The sequence below is a fragment of the Sturnira hondurensis genome, unplaced genomic scaffold (genome assembly GCF_014824575.4).
Source record: "Sturnira hondurensis isolate 20B ecotype Veracruz unplaced genomic scaffold, ASM1482457v3 Scaffold0022017, whole genome shotgun sequence".
In the NCBI taxonomy this organism is placed as follows: domain Eukaryota; kingdom Metazoa; phylum Chordata; class Mammalia; order Chiroptera; family Phyllostomidae; genus Sturnira; species Sturnira hondurensis.
This window is the reverse complement of record NW_028094648.1, coordinates 738920-764845: the sequence shown is the minus strand read 5'-3', so window position 1 is coordinate 764845 and position 25926 is coordinate 738920. Positions and strand designations below refer to the sequence as shown.

General features: G+C 34.2%; 1 protein-coding gene across 10 annotated transcripts in view; it reads left to right on the top strand.

The window, feature by feature from the left end:
- ADGRL3 (adhesion G protein-coupled receptor L3) overlaps positions 1–25926 on the top strand; it is a 761742-nt gene that overhangs the window by 350622 nt on the left and 385194 nt on the right. For all 10 annotated transcript variants that reach the window (XM_037034108.1, XM_037034105.1, XM_037034109.1 and 7 more), the window contains one exon: positions 8615–8828. In XM_037034108.1, coding sequence (XP_036890003.1) covers positions 8615–8828 — 214 coding nt within the window. The remainder of the gene's footprint in view (positions 1–8614; positions 8829–25926) is intronic.

Here is a 25926-nt window from a genome sequence, read left to right as displayed (position 1 = left end):
AGCCCAACAGATTTCACTTTCACTCAGAACATCTTTACTAGTGTCCAGAATTATTCAGTGTGTACTGTTTTCCCCTCTCGGGTTTATAGTTTCCTTTTGGCTAGATTTTTAGTCTTCCTGATTTTTCTCTGCTTTAAAGGAAAAAAAATGACATTCTTTTATTTAGTGCTTATCAAAATAAAAACTAGTTGCGTACTCTTTTTATTCCAAATTTTGATGTTATGGCTATATCTGGACTTTCTTAGGCTGAGAGATTTAGTTGGCTAATACACTAATATTACTCGGTAGATATTCACTGTTTTTAAACCAAGGTTTACATTCAGTGTTTAGTGTTAGTTAACTTCTTAATAAAAATATGTTTGTTTGAAAATATTGCCAATAAAAGTTTTCATTAGGAGTAGAATAAAGAATAAGCATTTCATTTTTAAGCAACATATTCAATTTACAAACTCATTCCTAGCAGATATGTTCTACTGGAATGAATGTTAACTTTTAGATGCTATAAACAGATGAGAGAACACGTAGGTTAGAATAAATACCAATGTGGAGGGACAGATTTGCTCAGCCTCTTTTACGGTTAGGCTTATTCTGCTGACAGTTGGATTGTGTAGACACAGTTCAACACTAACTGGATATATAAGGCTGTTTTAAAGCTTATGGATAAAGGATTCCTAAACATCATTGTATATGTTTTTCAATGTTTAAGTTATTAACAAAGAGGTTATTATTACAAGGTTTCTCTCTTCTGTAGATGTATGCTGTTGAATTACAGGCCACCGAAAGCTCTTTATGCTTTCCAATTAAGTGAGAGAGGAAGAGAGAGAGAAAGGATAAAGGAGGGAAAGAATGTAAACAGGTGCTGGTTTATTCAAAACATGTTTATCCTTCATTAAATTTTCTGTATATTTCTTCTGTTAAAATCTGCGTGACTATAGATTTTCTTGGTTTTATAGTAAGAATGACACAAACTTTAAATATATTATTCACAAATTGTATTTACATACTGCAAGAAAAGGATACTGACTACATTTGAGACTTAATGCTACATTTTAAAATCAGCAATTTTTCACCTTTACACAGTATATTTTCACACAAAAAACAATCTTCATATTAATTTTTCAGTTATAATATCAGTTTGTTAAACAAATTAATACTTGAAATTCTGGAAATAGTAATAGTGTTATGTTTTGTACTATTTATTTAAAAGGCCCTTGTCAAACACAATAAATGGAATGTTTAATTTAACATTTTATATTCAGGAACTAGACTTTATTTCACTGGAATTTATATCATATGATTAGTGCAATTTTTCCCACAACTCCTTATGTCTTTCCTGAAATAAGTCCCCTTCTTGTGTTTTCTGTCTCTGTGACGCACAGAGATCTCTGCCTCTTAGCTCACCTATACGATTTTCCCGTCCAAGCCTCCCAGCCTTACCATTTTGGCTGAGCTGCAGTTTCCTGGTGTATGAAGTGGGGATGAAAACATTGCCGAGTTGTTACTGTTTACAGTTGGACACAAAATACTTTTCTACCACCAACATGTGGAAAGCACTTGATTATTGTTAGCAATTATCGTGGTCACATCACCCTAAAGAGCTGAGCACAGTGTCTTTTGCGATAATTCCTAGACTGTTTTATCTTTCGTTCTAATCTGTTTGATCTATTGTCTAATGCTTTTAAAGACAGTTTTATATATATTATTATATTATAATGTATTCTTCCACTCTCCTATATAATTGCACCTACACCCTGAATCTGATTTTAAGGCTCTTTCAGTCTGACTACTCTTTAGTTCTGTCTCCCATCTATTCTTATTTCTTTACTGAATATATCTCTCTTTTTCCCCCTCTACTGAGATATAACAGAAATTTTGTGTAAATTTAAGGTGTACCATGGGTTGATGTAAAACACATATATTGTGAAATGATTGCCACAGAAGGCTTAGTTAGTACTTCATCATGTCAAAATTGCCCTTTTTGTACGTGTGTGTGTGTGGTGAGAACATTTCAGATCTCTCTTAAGAACTTTCAACTATGTATTATTAATAGAGTGTTATTGACTCTAGTCACCATGCTGTGCATGAGGACCCCAGAATTATTCATCTTCTCAGTGGACATTTGTACCCTTTGACCACCAACACCTGCCCAAGCTCTACAGCCTCCTCCTGCAGACAGCCACGTTCTGCTCTCTGTTTCTGGGACTTTGGCTTTTTCGGATTCCGCATGTAAATGCGATCATATAGTATATGTTTTTCTCTGACTTATTTCACTTATAATGCCTTCAAGGTCTGTCCATGTTGTCATAAATGACAGATTTTCTTTTTTACATGACTTGATGATATTCCATTGTATGTATAGTTGGGGTGAAAGTAGGTGTACAGTTGTTTGTAAAAAGAACAACACGATAATTAATAAATAATAGTGCAAGAATAAACTGTTTTGTGCACTCATGACTATAAACCGAGTTGTGCCCCACCCTGCATGTGCTACAGCCTCCCTATCCATTTACCCACTAATAGACACTCAGCTTGTTTCCATGTCTCGATTGTTGAGAACAGGGCTGTAACGAACATGCGAGTGCAGATATCTCTCTGAGACCCTCACTCAGGACTCTGAGTACATCTTTCTTTGTTCAGAATTTCTGCCTAAATTATCTTGTCTCTTCTTCTATATTCACATAATATTTCAGTTTTTCATGATTATTTCCTTCAAGAAATCTTTCTTGAGCACCCACACACATGTTAATCAACAAATGTTCAGTACTCTTTAATCTGTTCCACATAATTCTTTGTGCTTTATGACATGTAAAAACCTTGCATAGATGTGTGCATTTCCTATCCAACTACAAGCTTCTAGAGTCCCATAGAGATGCTGAGGAGGGTCAGATGCCCATCTTCACTGCCCTGCTCCAAGCCTTTGCCCAGCTTATCTTGTCATTACCCTGTAACCTTTTGGTTTCATTTGTTACTGATATCAACTCTTGACTTTTGGGACTTTACCACACACCATTAGTCAGTGTTCTCCAGATTGTGTTTCTAGCTAATGGAACAACTCTTAGCCCAGTCAAGTTGACAAGCAATATTAACTGTAATACATTAATTTGTATCACTTTCTTCATTTTATGTAATAACTTTTCAGAAGAACCCTTTGACAATTTCAGAATCCCATTCTGTATAGGACTCCTCCTAGGCCTGAGATAACCCCCAGTGTGGAGAGATCATTTAAACAATGCCCGTGTCTTATATTTACTGTCTCCCAGCAGACGCTCTGTAGGTGATTAATATGTATTAAACTAGTATATCTTTTTACTTCTTTTGAATCGAGTAATTTTTTTACTGGATTCTTGAAATTATAATTTTTACTCTGAGAACATTTTTAACAGCCAGTTGGGAGTTTCTGATGTTTAGAAAAACATTGGAATAATTGTGATATGTGAAATTTGAAACCATCTTAGAAATTGTATCCCTCGTGAATATACTTAGGAGGCACTGTGCAATATAATTTTATTAAATATTGAGAAGTTAAATGAGTAGATATGAATTCATGTATTCAAATACTTGCTACCTTTTTAAAGCAAAATTGTGTGGACAGATTTACTTGAAGGCCACCACTTTGTATATGTGTATCTTCAAAAAGAATAATTAATGCTACTTTCTTGCTGAAGGTCTGTAAGTCAAAGGATAGCTGAGCAACAATTATTCTTGTGATATTCAATTCAGTATAACTCCCCCCGCCCCGTATTTTCAGAAATTCTAAATTTCGTTTTTTTGCCTTAGAACATAATTGTCATTGTCTGTTTTGATTGTCGCTGTGTTAAACATGATTAAATACTAAAATAGCATGTACATAAATGTATTCTTTGTTGAATGAAACTTGTTGAAATTCAGTTTATTAGAACCTTATTGTTAGCAGATGTACTTTTAAAGAAAGTAGATGATAGGGGGATATTCTATTGGGTTTCCAGTGTTATTTTTACTGTCCAAATTTTTGGACTAGATTATTGGAGCACATTTTTAAAAACTTGGATAAATGATTTGGCATGTAAAATGGCACAGAGAAATGCACATCATTCTGAAAATTATGTTATAGGCTCTGTTCAAGCTTAAAATTAGGGATATTTACTTTTTGGCAGCAGTTAAGTAATGAAGTATTAGTAAAAGGCATTGATAATTATGACAAAGTAGCCCACTTTTAGATCTGTAAGTGTCCCTCTTCAAATTAAGAAACTCCTTTCAAGTCATTAGCCTTGACTTACAAGTAGTTTAAGTGCTTCTCTCTCAGGAGGACCCAGATCTGTTTCTTTTTCATTCTAAAGTTTTCGAAAGAGCCTTTCCCTGCTTCCTATGTTCACTGGAAAAATGATGTTTTTAACACCTATTAGTAACCAGTTTTCAGTGCTGAAAACTGATTTAATATGTTTTATATATACACATATATCAGTAATACATAAAACATTTGATATATTTAAATTTTAAAAAGTGTATATCCTATTTGTATTGATGGTCATATTAGAATATTTGTGTGGGTAATTCCTATTTTTCTTTGATTTAGTTGGTCTTTTCCAATATCTGTCTAACATATTCAAAGTCCACTCTTTAAACATTCCTTCAGGCTTGACTGAAGGCTCTCTGTAATTAGTAATGTACTGCCCCAAACTTAGTAGCTTAAGACAGTAAATATTTCTTATCGTCCGTGGCATAAAAATTGGATTAGAATCTAATCTATTCTAATCTATTAGATTAAAACCTAATCTGTTCTAATCTAATAAATTAGAATATGATCTATTAAATTAGATTAGAATCTGGGTGTAATTTCACTAGGTGCTCTCGCTCAGTTGTCCAAAGGAAGGCTTTCTGGTGGTTGGAGGATCAGCTGTCAAGGTGCCTCACTCACCTGCCTTGCAAGTTCACGGGGGCTTTCAGGAGAGAACTCAAGGGTTTGTGTCTGGATCTGGCCCTGGGGTTTGAGTATGTTGAAGATATGGTGACTTGCTTTGTGCAGAGTGTGTGGTCCAAGAGAGGTGCTGAAGCTACAGTGCCTTGTTAATGAACTAGTCTGGGAAATCACACTCACTTCTACAGTGCTGTGTGCATTAGAAGAGACTCACTACGTAAAGGCCACATTCAAGGGGAAAGGGAATACAAATGGTCCTCCAAGTTCTACCCCGGAACTGTGAACATATTCTAAAACTGCCTAATGGGACTCCTTAATAAAATCCATACTCTTTTCTAGGTATCTTCTCTTCTACTTTGGTTTTAAGTACTAACTTATAATTCTCAGATTCATAAAACCTCTCTTCTGACTCGTTGACCTGTATTTAACTTGCATCCAGATTTTGTTTATGGAACTACCATCCAAGCATTTGTTGGTTAGGCAAGAAACCTAGTAGTCGTCCTTGCTCCCCTTTCTTTTATCCCAATATTTAATCATCAAATGATGTACTTTTTTTTATAAACAGAGATGAAATATGTTCTCTGCCATTACTCATATAAAGCAACCGTTTTGTCTTTACTGTTCAAAATAGCCTTATAATATGCATTTTCTTATTGACGCCTTTAATTTTTTCTCTAGTAAATTTGATTTTATTTAAATATACGCAATTTGGGGTAAATGGAGTGTAAAGGTAAAAATCGGAAACTGAATACCAACGTAGCCTGTTTTGCTAATGTTTTTGCATCGTAACAAACAAACATATAAGGCAGGCCGGAGATTTCATTCTCTTCTAAATTCAGATTAAGCTGCAGGCCTTATTTTCTGCATGAATCCTTCAGGATGCAGAAGAGTCCCATGGATAAACCAGATTTAAACAGGGCAGTGATGGCTTCATATATATGAATGCCTGATTCACTGGTCCTGTAACTGTTTGAGTACCTTCCCCTCATGCAGTGGCTGGAGGGTTAGTCCGTTTAGTCAAAATATTTCTTTAATAGATACATAGTGCCCTTTTCTATGTTTTATATAATGTTACAGCCACTTCTAATTTTGCTAACTCTCTTTAATCAACACTGTTAATGTGCTGAGAGAGAGAGAGAACAAACAACACATTGAATGGCATACAGAATGGAAATGACTACACAGCTTGAGAACTTTAAGTGAGCTGCTCAGAAGTTATGCATGGGTCTATGGAACAGTTATAGTTTTTCCAGAATAAATATGGTCAAAAGTAATGTCATCCCCAATTTTAAAATAACAGGCCTGGTTTCACAAACCAAATCAATATTGTCTGTAAGTTTCACGTAAAAATATTTATAGTAATAAAATTTCTATTTTTTACTTCCTTATTTCTCTTCTCCCTTCATTTCCTTTCACATTTCATGTTTAATAAAAAAGCAACAAGAAAAATCACATGTATGTATTTATTTATTTAATTTTAATTTTTTATTGTTTTAAATTATTTTTTATTTATTATGCTATTACAGCTGTCCTGATTTTCTCTTTTTGCTATCCCCCACCCAGCACTGCCAACTCCCTTAGCCCATCCCTACACCATTGTTTGTTTCCACTGGTCATGTATATAAGTTCTTTGACTGCTCCATTTCCTATACTGTACTTTATACCACCATGGCTATTCTGTAACTACTTATTTGCACTTCTTCTTTTTTTTTTACTTTATTTTTTTAATTCTTGTTCAAGTACAGTTTTCTGTCTTATATTCCCAGCCCTGCCCCCCCAGTGCTCCCCACCTCCCTCCCATTTCCGCCCCCCACCTTAGTTATTGTCCATGTGTCCTTTATACTTGTTCATGTGAGTCCTTCCCCTTTTCCCCTATGATTCTCTCCCCTCTCCCCTCTGGACTCTGTCATCCTGTTCCGTATTTGAGTGTCATTAGTCATATTTTGCTTGCTTGTTTGTTTTGTTGTTTAGATTCCTGTTAATGGTGATATCATATGGTATATGTATTTAAATACATTTTATAATGTATGTGAGTTAAACAATCAGTACAAATTTATAGCTGTCACATAATCTCTAAATGTCACATATGTTTAAAATTAATTCTCTTGTGTGGAAATCAACTTTATTAGGCTGTTGGCAAACAACTTAGAATTTAACTTATGTGCACTTTAAAAGAAGTCTCGCTGAGCTTTTATAATTAAATATCTGACTGTCTTCCAGTACTGTACTGATTATGTTCACAGTTTTGGAGTAGGAAATTCTAAAACTTCACATAGTTTTAGAATTTAAAGACAGATAGTTGGGTGTATAAAAATGAAATATATAAGTTCAGCAAACATCTAAAATCAACTTCAAACTGGAAAAACATTTGCCACAAATATAAAGAGCACATTTACATTTTTTCTACAACAAGATATTTTAAAATGGAACTATAGATGACTTTAAGCAACCAATTTAGAAATATGATGGGTGAATAAACATGAAAATATTTTTATTGAACAAATAAAATAATGAAAGTTAAAATAGGGATACTATATCATATTTTGTCTAGCACTTTGAAAAATTTTAAAAGAATTGGTAATATGTAGTTTTGAAGAGAAAAGTAATACTGGTGAAAGTATACATTTTTATTAACTGTTTTGACATTTATTTATTGGGATTTACCAAACTTAAAGTATATTTTTAGAACTATATCATTAAACATATTTTGAAAATTTTATTTTTCCAAGATATTATAGTCATGATACACAATATGGTAATTTTTTTGCAGTGATATGACAAAAAACACTGGGATATTTCTATATGTTTATCGACATAAGACCAATTAAGCAATATTTGATATTTAAAAATAATGTAGCCATTCACCATGAGGGATACAATATAGAAATGAAAATATTTTCATCATGTATTGTTAAATTCATGAATAAAATAAATTAAGGTATGAGACAATATGTGTAGTGTGATATAATCTTAGCAAAATTTACTTGAGTAAAATTAAAAGAGTGGTGGGAGGGAACATCTAATGTCCATTTTTCCTTTGGAAATTTCTAATAGGAAGGTTATCATATTGTTCACTCGTTACCTCTTGACATTTTTAAAAAGACTTGAGGAATGAGCTAAAGGAAAATATTTTTCTATACACATCTCCTTTTCTTAAATAAAGAACATTCATTATTTTTATAATTAACTCACCAAGTATACAAATTACATTAATTATTACTTAAAACTATATACTTATGTATAATTGTGTCTTAAAATTGAAACAGGACAGTTTATTTAACACCAAGTATACTTACAAACACAAGAACAGTGTAATTTCTTGGGTAATGGTTTCCAAAAGAAACAAAAACAAAAAACAAAATGCACACTTAATACTTCTGAGGCTTACCTGAGAATCTTATGCAGCAAATTGGAAATGTCTACATAATCTTTACTTCACATACCTGCCATCATTTCAGAAAATTCACAGTGCCTTTTTCCATGTATAAAGAAAAAAAAAACTGTTAACAAGGATTTTTAAAGAGATAACTGTTGTTAGAATAAATAATAGCTGTGAAGTTACTGAAGTGAAAGATATTCTCTCTCTCACTTCAATTAAAATTATGAATTGCAACAGCTTTCTTCTTTAATATTGGCTTACCCCAAACACTGGGTGAGAAAACATAGGCACTTTTCTTTGTAATAAAGAGGACTTACTTTCCTTCTTCCCCCTTCCCATAGCTTTCAGCCGCGCCCCAATACCGATGGCTGTGGTCCGCAGAGAGCTCTCCTGTGAGAGTTACCCCATAGAGCTGCGCTGTCCAGGAACGGATGTCATCATGATTGAAAGTGCCAACTATGGGAGGACTGATGACAAAATCTGTGACTCTGACCCTGCTCAGATGGAGAATATACGATGCTATCTGCCAGATGCCTATAAGATTATGTCTCAAAGGTATGATACTTCTAATATTCTTTTCAAATTTTATTTGCATTGTGTTTTTCTATTATCGTGTATCCTCCTTATACACTCTTCCACCTCCACCCAGCACCCCACACTCCCTGCAGTCACCACGGTGTTGTCCATGTCCAGGAGTTCTTTTTCCTTTTGGTTCCATCCCTCCACATTCTAACCCTACCCCAGGGCTGTCAGCCTTCTCTCTATCCATGAGTCTGTCTCTTTTTTGCTTGTTAGTTCAGTTTGTTTACTAGATTTGACAGATGAGTGAAATCATATGGTGTTTTTCTTCCTCGGACTGGCTTATTTCATTTAGCATAATGTTCTCCTGGTATATCCATGCTGTTGCAAATGGTAAAAGTTTCATCTCTTTTACCAGCTGCATAGTATTCCATTGTGTAAATGTACCAAATTGTTTTATCCACTCATCTATTGATGGACACTTGGATGGCTTCCAAATCTTAGTGATTGTAAATAATGCTTCAGGCAACATAAGAGTAGTTACATTCCTTTGAATTAGTCTTTTGGGTTTTTTGGATCAATTCCCAAAGTGGAATCCTTGGGTTATAAGGCAGTTTCATTTTTGATTTTTTTGAGGTAACTCCATACTACTTCCCACTGTGGCTGCACCAATCTACATTCCCAAAAACAATGCAGAAGGGTTCCCCTTCCTCCGTATCTTTACCAACACTTGTTTATTAATTTATTGATGATTTCTATTCTGACCTGTGTGAGGTAGTAATTCATTGTGGTTTTAATTTGAATTTATTTGATGATTAGTGAGGTTGAGCATCTTTTGAGCAACTGAATTTATTTGATGATTAGTGAGGTTGAGCATATGTCTGTTGGCCATTTGTATGTCCTCTTTGGAGAAGTGTCTACCCAGGTCCTCTACCCATTTTAATTGGCTTATTTGGTATTTTGGTGTTTAGTTTTGTAAGTTCTTCATAAATTTTGGATATTAACCCCTTGTCAGAGATGTCATTGGTGATTGTGTTCTAGAATTCCATGGGTTGTCTTTTTCTTTTGTTAATGGTCTCCTTTGCTTGGAAAAAATGTTTCAGTTATTTGTAGTACCATTTACTCATTTTTTCTTTGGTTTATCTTACCTGAGGAGACATAGCAGAAAAATATTGCTGCAATTAAATTCTGAGATATTACTGCCTATGTTTTTTTTCTAGGGTTTTTATGGTTTTGGGTCTAATACTTAAATCTTTAATCTATTTTAAGTTGATTCTTAAAGACCTGTGCTTGGAAAATTATAAGACACTGAAGAAAGAAATTGAAGAAGATTTAAACAAATGGCAGCACACAGTGGGTTCATGGATAGGATGAATTAACATCATTAAAATGACCATACTACCCAAAGCAATCTATAGATTCAGTGTAATTCCTATCAAGATATCAATGTTGTATTTTACAGAACTAGAACAAATTTTCAGAAATTTTTGTGGAACCACAAAAGGTCCTGGATAGCAACAGCAATCTTGAGAAAGAAGAACAAAGTTGAAGGAATAATACTATCTGATATCAAACTATACTATAAGGCTATACTACTCAAAACGGCATTGCAGTGGCATAAAAACAGACACATAGATCAATGAAACAGGATAGAGATCCCAGAAATAAAACTATACTATTATAGTTAATATTTGACAGAGGAAGCTAGTACATACAGTGGCCTAAAGGTAGTTTATTCAATACATAGTGTTGGGAAAATTGGAAAGATACATGCAGAAAAATGGAACTAAACCACTTTTTTATGCCACACACATGAATAAATTCTAATATTCTTTTCTTTGTGTATTTAACACAAACTGCCAGTATGTGTCTGTGTGACATATTCAGCATACATAAGAACATAGTAAATATTGTATTATTTTAGGATAATTGAACTAGTATTTCAATATCAAATTATCCCCCATATCACTGAAATGACAGTATTAAAATTGCAAATGCCTTTGGGAAATTATTAAAATTCATTAGGTTATTTATTCAGTTTCATAATCTGTTATATATTTTCTAGAACTGGGTTCATTAGTTAAGAAACTAAATTTATTCTTTATGGTTACTAAAGCAGAATTTCATAATTTGTCTCCAGAAGTTACAGAAAAATGATCTTAATGCTAACAATTATTTTCTGTCAGCGTAGGAAGAAGACAATGAAAATTAAATTAACAGGCACTTTTTATAACCATTAATCAAAATACAGTAACAGATTTGATCACAGATTGTTTGGCCTTGGAAACAATGAAAAAGATATTCTTTTAATAATTAACATATAAGTTAATTCATTTAATATATTTAAGGTTTCTAAAATGTTACCATATTAAAGCAGTATAAATTAAGGTGCCGTATAATATTAATGGATGAGGAAAAGAAAATCTTAAACTTTAAAGAGACTGGTCAATAGTGATCCATAATATAGAATGTTTAAACTATATTAATTTTTTATAAATTTACTAAATATTGCATTTGTATTTACTATCCCTGTGACTCCTGAGAAATCAGAGAGGAAGTCATTCATTTTATATAAGCCTTCTTGCTATCTGAGACTTGGTCACAGTGATTTTTAAATTATCAACCATTTTATTTGATAAGACATTAATAAGACATTTCTTCTATTGTTTAAAGATTTCTTAAAATGTGGGGAGGATCATACCATATGAAAAGATACACAAATTAAAGAATAAAAGTAAAAACAACAGGTTTCAAGGATTTCCTTTCTTGTGTTTAAGAAAGACCTGTCTTATTTTTAACCTTTTGTCTTCTTGATATACTTAAAATTCTACATGTGTTTGTATGTGATTAATAAACTGGTACAGGCAATATCTTATTTTTATAAATTTCCATTAGATCAATTAATAAAAGAAATTATAACGTGGCAGGGTTTTAATAATCAAAACATGTGAGATATACATAAAGGATGGTAGTCTCTCTGGGCAAATCTGAAGGCTTTTGTTTGTCTATTTTTAAAATATTGGCTCATGCTAAGGTGAGTTTTTATAAGAAGTAGGATCTTAAAATTACGGATACTATTTGATACTAGTTTGGTTTCATTTGGTTCTCCTTGGGTATCTCTTTCATTGTTATATATTTGACATATACCAGCTCTGGTTACGTTCTCTACTGTTATGCCTAAAAGAAGTCTAATCGTTTCATTTCATGTAGATACTGTAATGATCATTCAGGAGTAGTTTTCCACGAGTAGTAAGGGATGGGTACAGCTTCTGTCAGAAACCACCGAATTTTTTAATCCATTTGGGGTGCAGATGGAAGAGGAGATTCTGCTTTCCTGGGGTTAGGTTTTCATTTAAAATGTAGTGGAAGCACTAACTTCACTAGGTCTTTGAGCACAACATGATTTTCATTGAAATTGTTTTAACCTCTTCATTGATATTGTTAATGGCTCCCCAAATAAGCCCTTAATCTTATAATTATTGCAAAAAAATCATCTAGACCTCCTGAATTACATGGGATGCAGCTGTAAAGTGACAAATCTGCAAGTAGAATTGCTTTAAAGCACCCCGAGTAAATCATTTGTGGACACTCTCCTGGTGGTTTCTCAAGTAAGAATTGTCACTTAGCTGAAATAACTGTGGTTAATTCTCCGTGGAGGCAAGTTCCTTGCTTGCATTGGGACTTGCCCAAAATAAATGCTTTTGACTCGAGGAGAGAAGAAATTGGGTTCCAATTTTTAATCCCCTAAGAGATAGAACCACCATGTCCACATTGTAAGCTGCTTTATAATGAACTTTCAGTCATGCTATTGACAAAGTGTTAAATAATACTAACAATTCCTAATTATGATATAAATAATTTAATGCATTTGAACTTAAATCATAACAGCAAATATCTTTTCTAAAAGAGGCTAAGAATCGTTTTCTTTTTTTTAAACAATTTATTTTATTTTATTTATTTTTTTAAGATTTTATTTATTTTATTTATTTATCTTTAGAGGGGAAGGAGACGGAGAGAAACATCAATGTATGGTTGCCTTTCGTGGGTCCTCTGCTGGGAGTTCCCCTACAGGGAACCGGCCTGCAACCCAGACATGTGCCCTGACTGGGAATCAAACCCCGATCCTCTGGTTCGCAGGCCTGTGCTCAATAGAATCGTTTTCTTTCACTTTCTCTGTCTAGAAATCTGATCCTGTATCAGGTTCAAAATATCTTAATCATGTCTCTAGATGGGAAGATTAGTAATAAAAGTCATCTGTGTATCCCTACATAATCTTGTTAAAAAGGCTTCGTAACTTGTTTCATACTCATAAATCAGACAAAAGTCACAGGCAAGAACAGACATGAAACACTTTTATAATATGCAGATGTTTTGCATACAATTGAACAAATGCATACATAACAGTGTGTATACTAACATGTTAGTTAAAGGTGAAAAATTGGGGACTTGAATCAAAAAGTGTGTGGCACTTGATTTGTACATTTTCCCCCAGGAGAAGTAGGCAATGTGGTACCTGCTCCACAGAAGCCAGTTTTCCCCTGCTGTTCTGATTGCACCTCCTGCTCTCAAATCCAAGTGCATCCTCTGCCTTCCTGCCCACACCCCACAGGTGTCCTGGGCGTTAGTGGTTTAACATTATCCCACAGGATGTGTTAAGCTGCCAGAACACACGTATTTCCTCTTCTCAGAACTTCTAATCTCACTCATTATCATCTATATCCATCTTTATTATATCTAAATACTTATGAACCTATATTGTCACATTTTGCCTTGTCTAAAGTACATTGTAGGCTTCTAGAGGTCAGGCTTTCTGGTCATCTTATCTAAAAATAACTTTTGATATGTAATGAAGTATAAATGACTGAAAAAATATACTCTTCAATTTTGTCACTTAAAAACTTTCTTAATTCTATTAACTGAGTGATTTTGATTTCTTTTTATGTTCACACACCTCAGAGGTTTTAAAATAGTTCATATAACATTGCAATCTAAAGGTGAACATGGTTGCTGGCAACTGGTAACTGCAGAAATTTTGCACTATGAATGAAACTGAGGTTTTCATATTTAATCCAGACATGAATGGGAATATTTCCCTTTTTAACTTCACCAACACTTGAAAGTCAATAATAATGCAGAGTACCATGACAATTACTCTGGGTTTGGTCAATAAATTAGTCAGACATTGTTCCTGCCTCCAAAACTATTGTTTTCTGGAGCAGATAAATAACAAACAACTGTATCATTAGCCCACTATTTTATTTTTATCTCATTTACATTTATTGAAGGGTTAAAAAAATAAAACCAGAAGAAAAAACACTCTTTGAGCTATGTGTTTGAAAATGTTTGTGGAGAGGAAGTGGTGAGCTGGTTTTTAAAGCATGATAGCGTTAATGGAGCCAAAAGAGACGAAGAAGGTAGTGTTAGATACATTAGTGGATTATGGACAAAAAGAATACAAAACAATAGCTTCCCTTCAGTTACCCTTCATCGAACCTTTTCCATCATGGCTGCACAAGCTTTTTGGTGTTCTGCTGGGCACTGTTTAATCTCTCCAAGGCCTCTTCCTAATATGCCACTGCTTGAAACCAGTGCCCACCCCTCTGGGCCCAAGTACTCCCCAGAGATATGTTGCATGTGATCTTAAAATGCCTCAATAATTAGCTTATGCTATTATCCCCTTGCCAATAAAAACTCTTTTGAAATCCTTAAAAACAGGAAAAAAATTGTGTAAGTGTGGGAAGTTTAAATACCATATACTATGGTACCTTAGAGCATCTTTTGATGACTCATATTTTAAATATGTGATATAGCAGGCTTACTTTACATAGAATTGCACAGATCTTTCCAATTAAAAAGGCATTTGTGAATGCATATGTAAATATGCATATGAGCACAACAGCAAAATCGTGCATATCATAAATGTACATCTCAATGATTTTCACCAAGTTCTTTCAACTAAGGCCCAGATGAAGACACAGAACAGTAACAATATGGCAGACACCCCACCTTGTGCCCTGTACTAGCAATATGCCCACCTCCCCACAAATTGCCCCATTCTGACTTTTAACACCCTAAATTAGTTTTGCTCATTTTCTAAATTAAAACATGGATTCATGTAGTACATGCTTTTTTGTGTGTGTGTCAGACTTCCCTCATTCAATGCATTCATTTTTTTATTTAACTTTATTGAAACCTTTTTATATACCACAGAGTTCACCCATCTCCAATGTATAATATTTTTAATAAATTGATTAATGATGCAGTCATCACCATAAATCAATTTTAGAGAATTCCATCACCATCATGAGATTCTGCACACCCATTATTGTGAAACTCTATCTCCGATCTTACCCCGTGCAATGACTAATCTGTTTTCTGTGTGTATGACCACCTTCAGTGCATTATTTACTTCTTAAGCTAAAAAAATGAATATTTGAAATCAAGTTAAACTTAATGGGTTTCTCAGGCAGGGAGGAAAATATCAAGGAAATATTACCAGCTATTTCTGGAGGTATGGAGGTAAATACAAGATAGAGCAAAAGAATGCTCACAGTTGATTATATGGAAAATGATACAATAATTAATAAATATTTATACAAGAATAAACTGTGTTTCATGGGCTCACACTGTAAACCTACTTTTGTCTCACCCTGTGTGTTGCTTACATTTTGAATTAGGCATTATTAAAAGTTCCATCTTTATAGAGTTTCCCATCAAATAGAGGTGTTAAATGTATAAAGTTGGAGTATTTTAACAATATTACATTTTCTTGTGTCATAGTCACATCAGGGACATGCAAAAAAAAAGAGGGGGAGGAAAAATCTTTTCTCACATTTCTGAAAAAGTTATATTTCAATTTATATCAGTACCACTGCAGGGGATTTTACTGCTTACAAAAGATCGTGGTTTCTGTTGCATTCATTCCTAGTGAAGCTAAGAAGCCTTTCCATAGCAGTAGAAGCAGAAATGCCACTGGCAATTTTTGTATGTACATAGCTGAGTGAATGGTCTGCGATAACTGTGTGTATGTATACATGAGTTTTTCAGTGTGAGTATTCTCCTTTCCTCCTTTGACAGATTCATTACATTAAGTCTTATGTTTCTCTTATGAATTTTAACAGATCAAAAACAATTTCTCATATCAGAGACTTTTCCATTAAATTCATGTTCTTTGCAGTGAAAAAGAACAGATAGACATAGAAACTATCATCCATAACCCAGTGCCTTAAGGATTACTGCTGTGTGCATGTTTATTTTAAAAAGAGTTGGGGGGTGAGATGAGAGAAGGAAGGACAATAACTTCCCTATCTGGAGGTTATTCATTTCTTCTACTCTAATATTTTGGCTCTTTGCAATTCTGAGACTGCATTTTGATACTATCCTGCTAAAATGCATCCTAGACGGGTTGCTATTAATTTAATTTTGAATGAAATTAGGTTATATATGTGTAATATGTTTTTAAATATTTTATTTATGTATTTTTAGGCAGAGGGGAATGGAGGGAGAAAGAGAGGGAGAGAAACATCAATGTGTGGCTGTCTCTCACAACCCCTCCACTGGGGACCTGGCCTGCAGCCCAAGCACATGTCCTGACTGGAAGTCAAACCAGCAACCCTTCAGTTGACAGGCTGGCACTCAATCCACTCAGCCACACCAGCCAGGGCTGTATGTGTAATTCTAAACTTAAAAAATTAGTAACTGATTCAAATATTTCAAGCATAGTTTGGGGTAAATATTAAAGAGAATCGTGTTGAGATCTCTCATGGGCTATCAGAGATACTCATCCTTTGTGTAGCTATTCTTTAATCTTCTTTTATCGGAACTCAGAATCCCTACATCCTCTCCATGAATTTGCTATTTGGAGGTCCAGACTATTTTCATAACAATATTGGCACATTCTTTGCCTTTTTCACTGTATTAGTTACAGGCACTGGTGGTGTAAAAGCAATGGTGGGTAAAATTGTTGGCACCTCAGTTGGGATCAAGGCAGTAGCAACAATGTACTTTAAAATTTGTTCTCACTTTTAATTTCTAAGTTGGTAAATATCATTCAATATAACTCACATGAATGAGTAGTCTTTTGGAATCTTAATTTTTATGAGACAAGGTAGGAGTATTGATGTTTTTACAAATACAGTTATTTTTTTTCACTTTTACTTATTGGTTGAAAATCAGTTAGTTATGGTTTGTTTTTCATTATTTTTACAGTGCATAATACTCATTCTTGACCTGGGCTGGTTACCAGGTGTGTGCAATTAGTGAACATTTCATGGAACCATGAAACCAAGCCTATGGAATTGATCAATACAGCCATTTAGCTTATCTTCGGGAAAGTGTCCTGTCTTTGCCTTCAGATTAATGAGGCAGCTTTCCACTAGCTGGAGTTTTTATAGCCAAAATATAATGTTCTTAAATTAATAAGGAGCATATTCAGTTGTGATTGTTAATAATACTTGTCAACATTTATTGTATGTTTTTTTATTTGCAATCTGCTCAAGTAAAGAATTTACCTTTCATTATTTTTTTTAATCCTTCCCATAGCACTAAGAAAATACATTTTGTTATTACTTACACTGTGCCAATGGGGTCATTAAAGCACTTAGAAATTTACTTGCTGAGTCTTTTAACCCAACACATGACTTATTCGAGGGATTCGGGGCTTTGTGTACTGTAGCAAGGCTGAGTAAATGATGACGTTTTAAGAGTAGTTAAAAACTGCATCTGATCATGACCATGATGGTGAGAAAAGACATTCATTTCCTCTCATGAAAACACTTAACCAAATATCAAATTTATTTGGCTCAAGTTTTATCAATATTCAATTATAGCCATGCACACATTTTATTATTGAATTTTTTGATAAAAATTAATATCATTTTAGTCTGAAACTCTCTATCCTCTAAACCCCTTTTTTATTTTAATCAATTTTGTTTATAAAGTGTTCTTGGATAATGTAATAATTCTTAGAAAAAACAAGTTTTGATAGGAAAAAGCTGATTATATTACTGAATATTCCCAGCTATAACTATATATTAACAATATTTATTGAGAAGTTCCTATGAGCCAGACAATATGAATTGTCCCCTTCCAAGCCCTTTATATGAATTAACTCATCGAATCCTTCCCTCACTCCCGTGAAGTGGGTACTGTTATCATCCTTACTTCATTGAAGGGGAACTAAAGAAAGTTTAAGTAACACAGTGATTGGGTAAGCTGCAATTTTAACCTAATCAGTCCAGTTCCAAAATCCACGATAACTACTCCAATCTGTTGCCTTTTGAACTGTGTCTAAAATGAGTGCTGGTTTTAATAAATAGGACTGACCTAGGAAGCAAGTATGAACCAGTCACTGTTACCAAAAAGAATATGCACGTGTGTGTGTGTGCCTGTGTGTTAACCTTCATATACATGTTGCTTATTATCTCCACATACAAATATGAGGCCATGGTATGGAGATTATTAAATTATCCGGTATTTATTTTCTGCCTTAAAATGAGTTTTCTGGCAATAATACTCAAATACTTGTCATGAAATAGTTTTTTAAAATTAGATATTTAGTTTATTACATGTTTAGCAGGGCTATATGTAAATTATATTTCTTTGTAACCAGGTTTACCAAATAGTAAAAGCACAATATGTTTTTTCATGCACAATGGCTCATTTCAATATATATGTATGGGTGTTTTGGCTTGAAAGACTTGAGGCCTTTCCAAAAATGGTAACATTCATAGCTATTAGTACTATCAATCACATGAAAATAAACATTTGGAGCTGTTTCTCAGACTTGTTAGGGTATTGAGGAAATAATACTTGGAAGAGAATGTTTAATGCAGAGGAATGTTGCAAGATAAAAAGAGGGAAATAGACTTCAAAGGTAATCAGGAAAAGGAGAAGAGATGATTGTTTCAGAAAGAGGAAACTAGATGATTGTAGGTTTGAAGGTGACTAGATGAAAATTAAACTGAACGAAACCTTTTCAGTTAACATTCTTCATACTGATGAATTACTCAGACGCTGATGTTTCCAAATTAGAGAAGTTTTCTGTCATTATTTTTTCAAACAAGTTTCCAATTTTTGCCTTTTCCTTCTGCTTCCTCAGCCCTATGATGTGGATGTTGGTATGCTGGAAGTTGTCCCAGAGGTTCCTTACACTACCCTCATTTTTTGGATTCTTTTCTCTTCTTGCTAGTTTGTTCGATTTTTTGTTTGTTTGTTTTTGCTTCCTTATATTCCAAATTGCTAATTTGAGTCTCGGCTTCAACAACTCTGTTGTTGATTCTATGTAAATTATTCTTTATTTTAATTAGTGTGTCCTTTGTTTCTGACAGGAATACTGTTGAGGTTCTCAGTTCCTTGAGCATCTTTATAACTGCTGTTTTGAACTCTACATCTAGTAGCTTGCTTGTTTCCATTTTGTTTAGTTCTCTGCTGTAACATTTTAAAAATACCACAACTATAACAACAAATATTATGTGTATTATAGTCCTTCACTGAAAGTGATAGAAATGGAAAAACATAAATTAATAGAAGCAGCACAAACCCACGTGAGTATTAGAATGGAGTATAAGCCTCGTACAAAACCATAGAAAAGATTAAGATTGTCTTAGTTTAGGCACATGATGTATACCTAAAATTTTATACATTAGTATGTATAAATAAAAAATCTATTATTGATACTATGCAGCAGAATACATATGTGATGGCAGCTGTTAAATTATAAAAGGATGTGAGCAACAAAAGACAAAAAGAAATTGCAACATAAATCTTATACCTAGGTTCTTTCAGTGTGTTGTGCCAGTTTCTTGTGGAAAATAATTGAAGAACATGTTGTTTTGATGGTTATAACACGTACTTAATGTATTCTTAGAGATGCAACTTTGAAATTACTATGCCAGTAATGTGGCATAGTAATTTGTGTACACATACACATATGCTCATATATATAAATAAATGGGCACATGCCTCTGAGGCATAACTGTATAGGGTAACTGTAATGTATATTTCTGGATGCAGATTACTTTAATAAAAAATGATATATTTTTCCATTACATTGTTATCTAATGGTTCACTATTTCAGAGACTTTAATTTTTCTCTCATTTGTTAAGAAGTAGAGTAATATGATTCTTACTGATTTATTTTAAAAATGTGTGTCGGGAAGATAGAACAGACATAATTATTTTATTTGACTGTTGAAAATACTGATGGTTAAACAGGTAGAATGATTAAGTAAGGTTCAATACAACTCTGACTTTATTTTAAATTTAACTATATAAATCTATTTTCATCACTAGTTAATTTAGAAGGCAGAATAACTGGCCTGCATTATTATGGGATAAAAGTATACCTTTAATTTATTAGCAAAATTTTTTAAAAAGCTTAGTTTAAAATGTTGGACTTTACAATTAATAAATTGTTATAAGAGGACATAAATTGGAAATGGGATACTTAACAGTTGTGTGAAGACTTTTTAAAGAAAGAGATGTCTCTTGGAGCTTCAAAGTTATATTCATTTTGGGAAGAAATCACCCCCTCCTCTTCAAATACTTGTGCCTTATCTTGTAGATTGAGAATATGCTTTGAAATCTTTGCAGCAGACTGGTTTGAAATTAAAGCCATGTGCCCTGGGCACATTGGCACTGAGCAATATGGAAGGCCCTGATGAGAACAAAAAAATTTGTTTTTCATATGTGTAGCCCTACAGTGCTAAAGTGGTCATTATTATTATGACTAGAAGTATATATTTTTACATGATCTCTTATTGTTGGATACGGGACATGTTTCTGGATTTTGATATTGTTTTTTTTCCCATTAAAAAATAAAAGTGTGTTTAAAGAATTCCTGTCTTAGGAAGAGTCTCTCTCCATGAGGTCTTTAGCAATACATCAGCTTCATGTTCTAAAAAAAATAGTTCACGATGATTCAGGCTAGCAATTTTTTCTCTCGACTTATTTTTCTTTTATGACTTTTTGGTGAAGACATCGGGTTGTGGGGAAATCCTTATATCACTTGCAGTTCGCCCGTAAAACCAGAAAGTGTTGCTGATGCAGCTGCTGCTGTTCTGGGGGAGGGGCTTTCGCCTCATCAAGTTCCCAGACATCAGGCCTCATTTGAGTAAGATGCATGAGACAATGATCTCTGTCGACTTTTGGAGGAGAGGGACGTAGAGGTTTTTAGAGAAGGAGGTTACCAGGTCATTTCATCCTACCGATATTGTTGAAGACATTTTGATAGATCACATAAGAAACAGTTACCCCCACACACTGTTTGTATTGGTAATTAACAGACAGCATTTTAGGAGAGATTATGGGCAATGTCATCACTCCAGCTTTTTTCTCTTAATGAGGTAACTGACACAGTGCGCAGCAAGCTGCATTTTTAAATTTAAGCAGGCTGAATTGTGGGATAGAAAGTATTCAGAATCAGAGGGAAGGGTTTCCATACAAAGTTTGTTACTGTTGAAAATGATAAGAAGCGTTCTTGTAAGGAAATGCCTACTGAACAATGTTGTCTCAGCCTTTAGAAGACTTCAGGACTCTTCACATGTATTTTGTTGCTCTGTGTTTTGTAGTACAGCCAGATACGTGGTTGGCATAGAGACCACAAAGCCTAAAAGTATCGGAAATCTCCTTCACTAGTAAAGACCCTCCTCCATTTTCTATTATGGTTCTAGAACCATAATTATTTAAGTTGATGCTTTATATACACATGCAGGTTTGGGGAGGAAGACTCAGCTCTCAGCACTAGGAAGACATTCAGAAAGAAACATTGAAGCCCTGGCTGGTGTAGCTCAGTGGATTGAACGCGGGCCTGCAAACCACAAGATCGCAGTTCGATTCCCAGTCGGGGCACATGCCTGGGTTGCAGGCCAGTTTCCAGCAGGGGACTCATGAGAGGCAACCATACATTTGTATTTCTCTCCTTCTCTCCTTACCTTCCTCTCTAAAGATAAATACATAAAATCTTAAAAAAAGAAAGAAACATTGAACACAGAACAATAGCATTATCTTGGTTCCTCCTCCTTTTTTCTGGCACCTGCCATTTAGTTTAAGGTCACCAATGCCTAAAAATGGTTCCAATACCAAGCAAAGCATACACCTAAAAATCAGATAAGAATGTTCACCAAAAGTAAATCTGTATGTTCTTGAGAGAAAAACAGGTAAATAGATGATGGGAGGATAAGGCAAAACTATTTATCCCCTATTCCAAAGGCAATTTAGTATTTTGCATGGAATTCAGAAAATGGTCTGCATTTTACTAGCAATGGCAGTGCCACTTAGAAAGAATCTGAGAAGCTCAGAAGTCTCTACAGGACCACCTCCCTCCATGTAAACCAAACACAATCAACTGAAGAAGACAAATGTCCCCACATGGTGGTGTTTCGATTTAGAAATAAAGAAAGCTCTAGGGTACATTTACACAGTGGAATTCTATGCTGCAGAAAGGAAGAAGGAGCTCCTACCCTTTGCAACATCATGGATGGAACTGGACAGCATTATGCTGAGCGAAATAAGCCAGGCAGTGAAAGACAAATACCATATGATCTCACCTTTAACAGGAATCTAAACAACAAAACAAACAAGCAAGCAAAATATGACCAAAGACACTCAAATACGGAACAGGCTGACAGGGACCAGAGGGGAGAGGGGAGAGAATCACAGGGGGAAAGGGGAAGGACTCACATGAACAAGTATAAAGGACACATGGACAATAACTAAGGGTGGGGGGTGGAAATGGGAGGGAGGTGGGGAGCACTGCGGGGGGCAGGGCTGGGAATATAAGACAAAACTGTACTTGAACAAGAATTAAATTAGAAAGAAAGAGAAAGAGAGAGGGAGGGAGGGAGGAAGGAAGGGAGGAAGGAAGGAAGGAAGGAAGAAAAGAAAGAAAGAGATAAAGAAAGAGAGGAAGAGAGAGAGGAAAAGAGGAAGAAAGAAAGAAAGAGAGAGAGAGAAAGAGAGAGAGAGAAAGAAAGAAAGAAAGAAAGAAAGAAAGAAAGAAAGAAAGAAAGAAAGAAAGAAAGAAAAAAAGCAAGCAAGCTACCCCAGAACAGGTGGCTCAGTTGGTTGGAGCATCTTTCCATACACTGCAAGTTTGCAGGTTCGATTCCTGTTTAGGGCACTTCCCTGCGTTATTGGTACAATTCCTGGTTGGGGCATATATGGGAGGCTACTGATCGATGTTTCTCTCTCTCTCCCCCATACCCCTAAAATCAAGATACATATCCTTGGGTGAGGATTAAAAATAGAACAGTGCTTAGAGCGTTGGATGCCCAATAATCTGATGGAGATCCTGCATAAAAGGAGAGATATTTGGTACTGACTAAATTTGAATTAAGATTTTACCTTTGTTACAAGTTTCGTATCTAAAGCCTTTGTGAATTCTTACTCTTTTCATCACTGGTCTGTTGAGACTAACAGGGAAGCCCTGGGCTGATGCTCTTTCCTGAGTGTGTCCTGGGGCTTCTGACGTGAGGCCCGGGTGCTTCCTTAAAGAGTACCAACGTCTCTTATTTGTTAACACTCTAAGTGAACCATTGTTAGATATTGCATCATAAATGATATTCGTTTTAAATGAAAAATATATGTGTATAAATACATGTGTGTGTTCGCATACATATATGTACACATGTGTATATATGTACATATGTGTGTGCAGCTTTTAACAGTAACCAAACACATGGAGGCTGTTAACCTGCAAAAAAAATAGAAAACTTGTAGGAAGAAACTACCTTACTAAAGTTGAAATCAAAGGTTTACTATTCTGGTTTTTGGAACCTTTGAAGTTATATTATGATGACTTTCACTTTCATAGAAAATGAGGAAGTATTTTTCATATAAATTTGGATCTTCAGAAAGTAAATAATCTTTTCCACGTTTTGAGCAAAGATTGTTAATTTTATGAGAGCTTGATGTTTTATGAGAAATGTCAATAACAAATGTGTGTCTGTAGCAAAACTAAATAGCTAATGTGATGCTGTTTCCTAGAAGCATCTGGCAACTCCACTTGAGTCGATCATAATAAGTTTCAAGAATATGCACTCTCAGTCATTGCTATTCTTCATAAACAAGGAAATACAAGTAGTTCTCCTTATAGTCTAAGGATACGATTAAATTATGGGTAGTTCAAGATTCTTGATTTCAAAGTAAATGTATGAGAAAAAACAAAGGCTGTTTGTTTTATTTTGCTAATAAAATTACTTTGATACAAAACATTCATGTTTTTCTTTTCAAATATCAAAAAAAATATTCAGGGTTTCTCTACTGCAGTAGGCCATTCTTAAAAGCTTATGTATGTGAATTGAGTATTGAAAGCTGAGGCTGAGCAATGCCAAGCTTGATAGCATGAGCAGACTCACATTAACCATAGACATAAACTCTTGCTAAAGATGCTTCCACATACACTACTTTGCCAGGAATCATAAATCCCTACCTTCTGTCTTAGGAAAATGGATGCCAAGAACAAATAAGGGGGTGGTATCTATCTGTAAGGTCTACGTAGCTGACCAATTTCCCTCCAATGCACACTTGCAGCTAGCTGGTCTTGTCTTTGGTCTTGTCTCACTGTACTTCCAATCTTGGCCCTTCTTATCCAGCCATCATGGTGTCCTTCAACATGAAAGACATGCACCACCTAACAATGCTATTAATTCCTCCATTGATCAAGTTAACAGCATAAACATTGTTCCCATTAACTTACAGTGAAATGCTATAGATGATTTCAACTGTATATACAAAAAAAAGAGAGAAAAGAGAAAGAAAAACTTCTAAGAACCCTTGATATAAATAACTGGAGGACAAAAAAATAAGCTATCAAACAATATGGAGACAAATATTAGAAGTGCAAAAGGAAACAGTGTTTTGCAAACACATTCAATGTTTGTGTGTTTATATATTTATTGACATACAAAGATAAGTCTGGTGGCTTCAGGTGGGATAGATAGAACTCTGTTAAAGTGAGTATATGTGAACAGTATTTGCACTATTGAAGTGCTAGCCATACACAGATCTTTTTATTATTAAAGAGAAATTAGAAGTTGAATTTTTATGAAAATCACCTAAATTCTCAAGTGTGGGTATCTTCAAAAATACACTGTGTGTGTCAAACAGGATATACCTGAAGAAGATTTTTAGCTTGTACTTTAACTACTAGTGTCTGAAGGTACTGCCGTATGAATTATCATGAATGGCGATTACTTCAAGTCAATGAGTGAGGTTCTATTTCATGTTTTACTAAACTTTATTTTAATCACCCAGAAATTTTAATTAGAATAAACAGTCTCCAATTAAGAAAAGACAATATCAAAGTTTGTTTCAGTATGTACTTTAAAAATTGTAGCATATACTGTATTGCAAGGCTATTTGGGTGGAAGTTTTGAAAGGAGAAGTTAAAAAATCAGGTTATAACAGTTTGTAACACAATGTGAAATTATTATATCAAAGCTGAGTTTTTATAATTTAATTTAGTCAGAACCAGATAGTAAAATAATAAATTATTATAGGCTTATTAGAAATTGTTTTTCCTCAGACATGACATCATTAGAAATGCTATACCTTCATTTAATAGTAATTTGAGATGTTGCCTAATTAAGTCAAATGAGGTGAGGACACATTGTTATTGATTTTCATAGTTGAAAAATATAGAAATGTAACTGTTTGTAAATTTCCAAATATAACTTTGTTATCCGGCACCAAACACCTCAAATTTGTTACTTGGTTATTCCTGTATTGCTTTGGCTGTTTTGCTGGTCTTTTTACCTATTTAACTATATGTGTACAGGAGGGAATGAGTGAAGAGGAGGGGAAATTTTCATCTATTAATTTTATCTTTTTAAACATGTGTCTGCTTTCCTTTTATGGGGTTAGTTCTTTTATGGGAAGCATTACAAGGTCATAAGTATGTGGAATTCACTCTAATTTTATTTATATTATTATTTGAGAATAGTCTAAATCACTGATATATGCAACATCATAAAGATATGATTTAGATTAGAAATACTATGTTGGGTAGAAAGTCTGTTTAGTTTTTCTTTCCATAAAAGATCCATTTTTCATTTTCACCACACCCTTATTGATTTGGATATTTTGAGCATGTCAGTTATGCCCCCCATGGTGTAACATCGATCGTTCTCAGTTA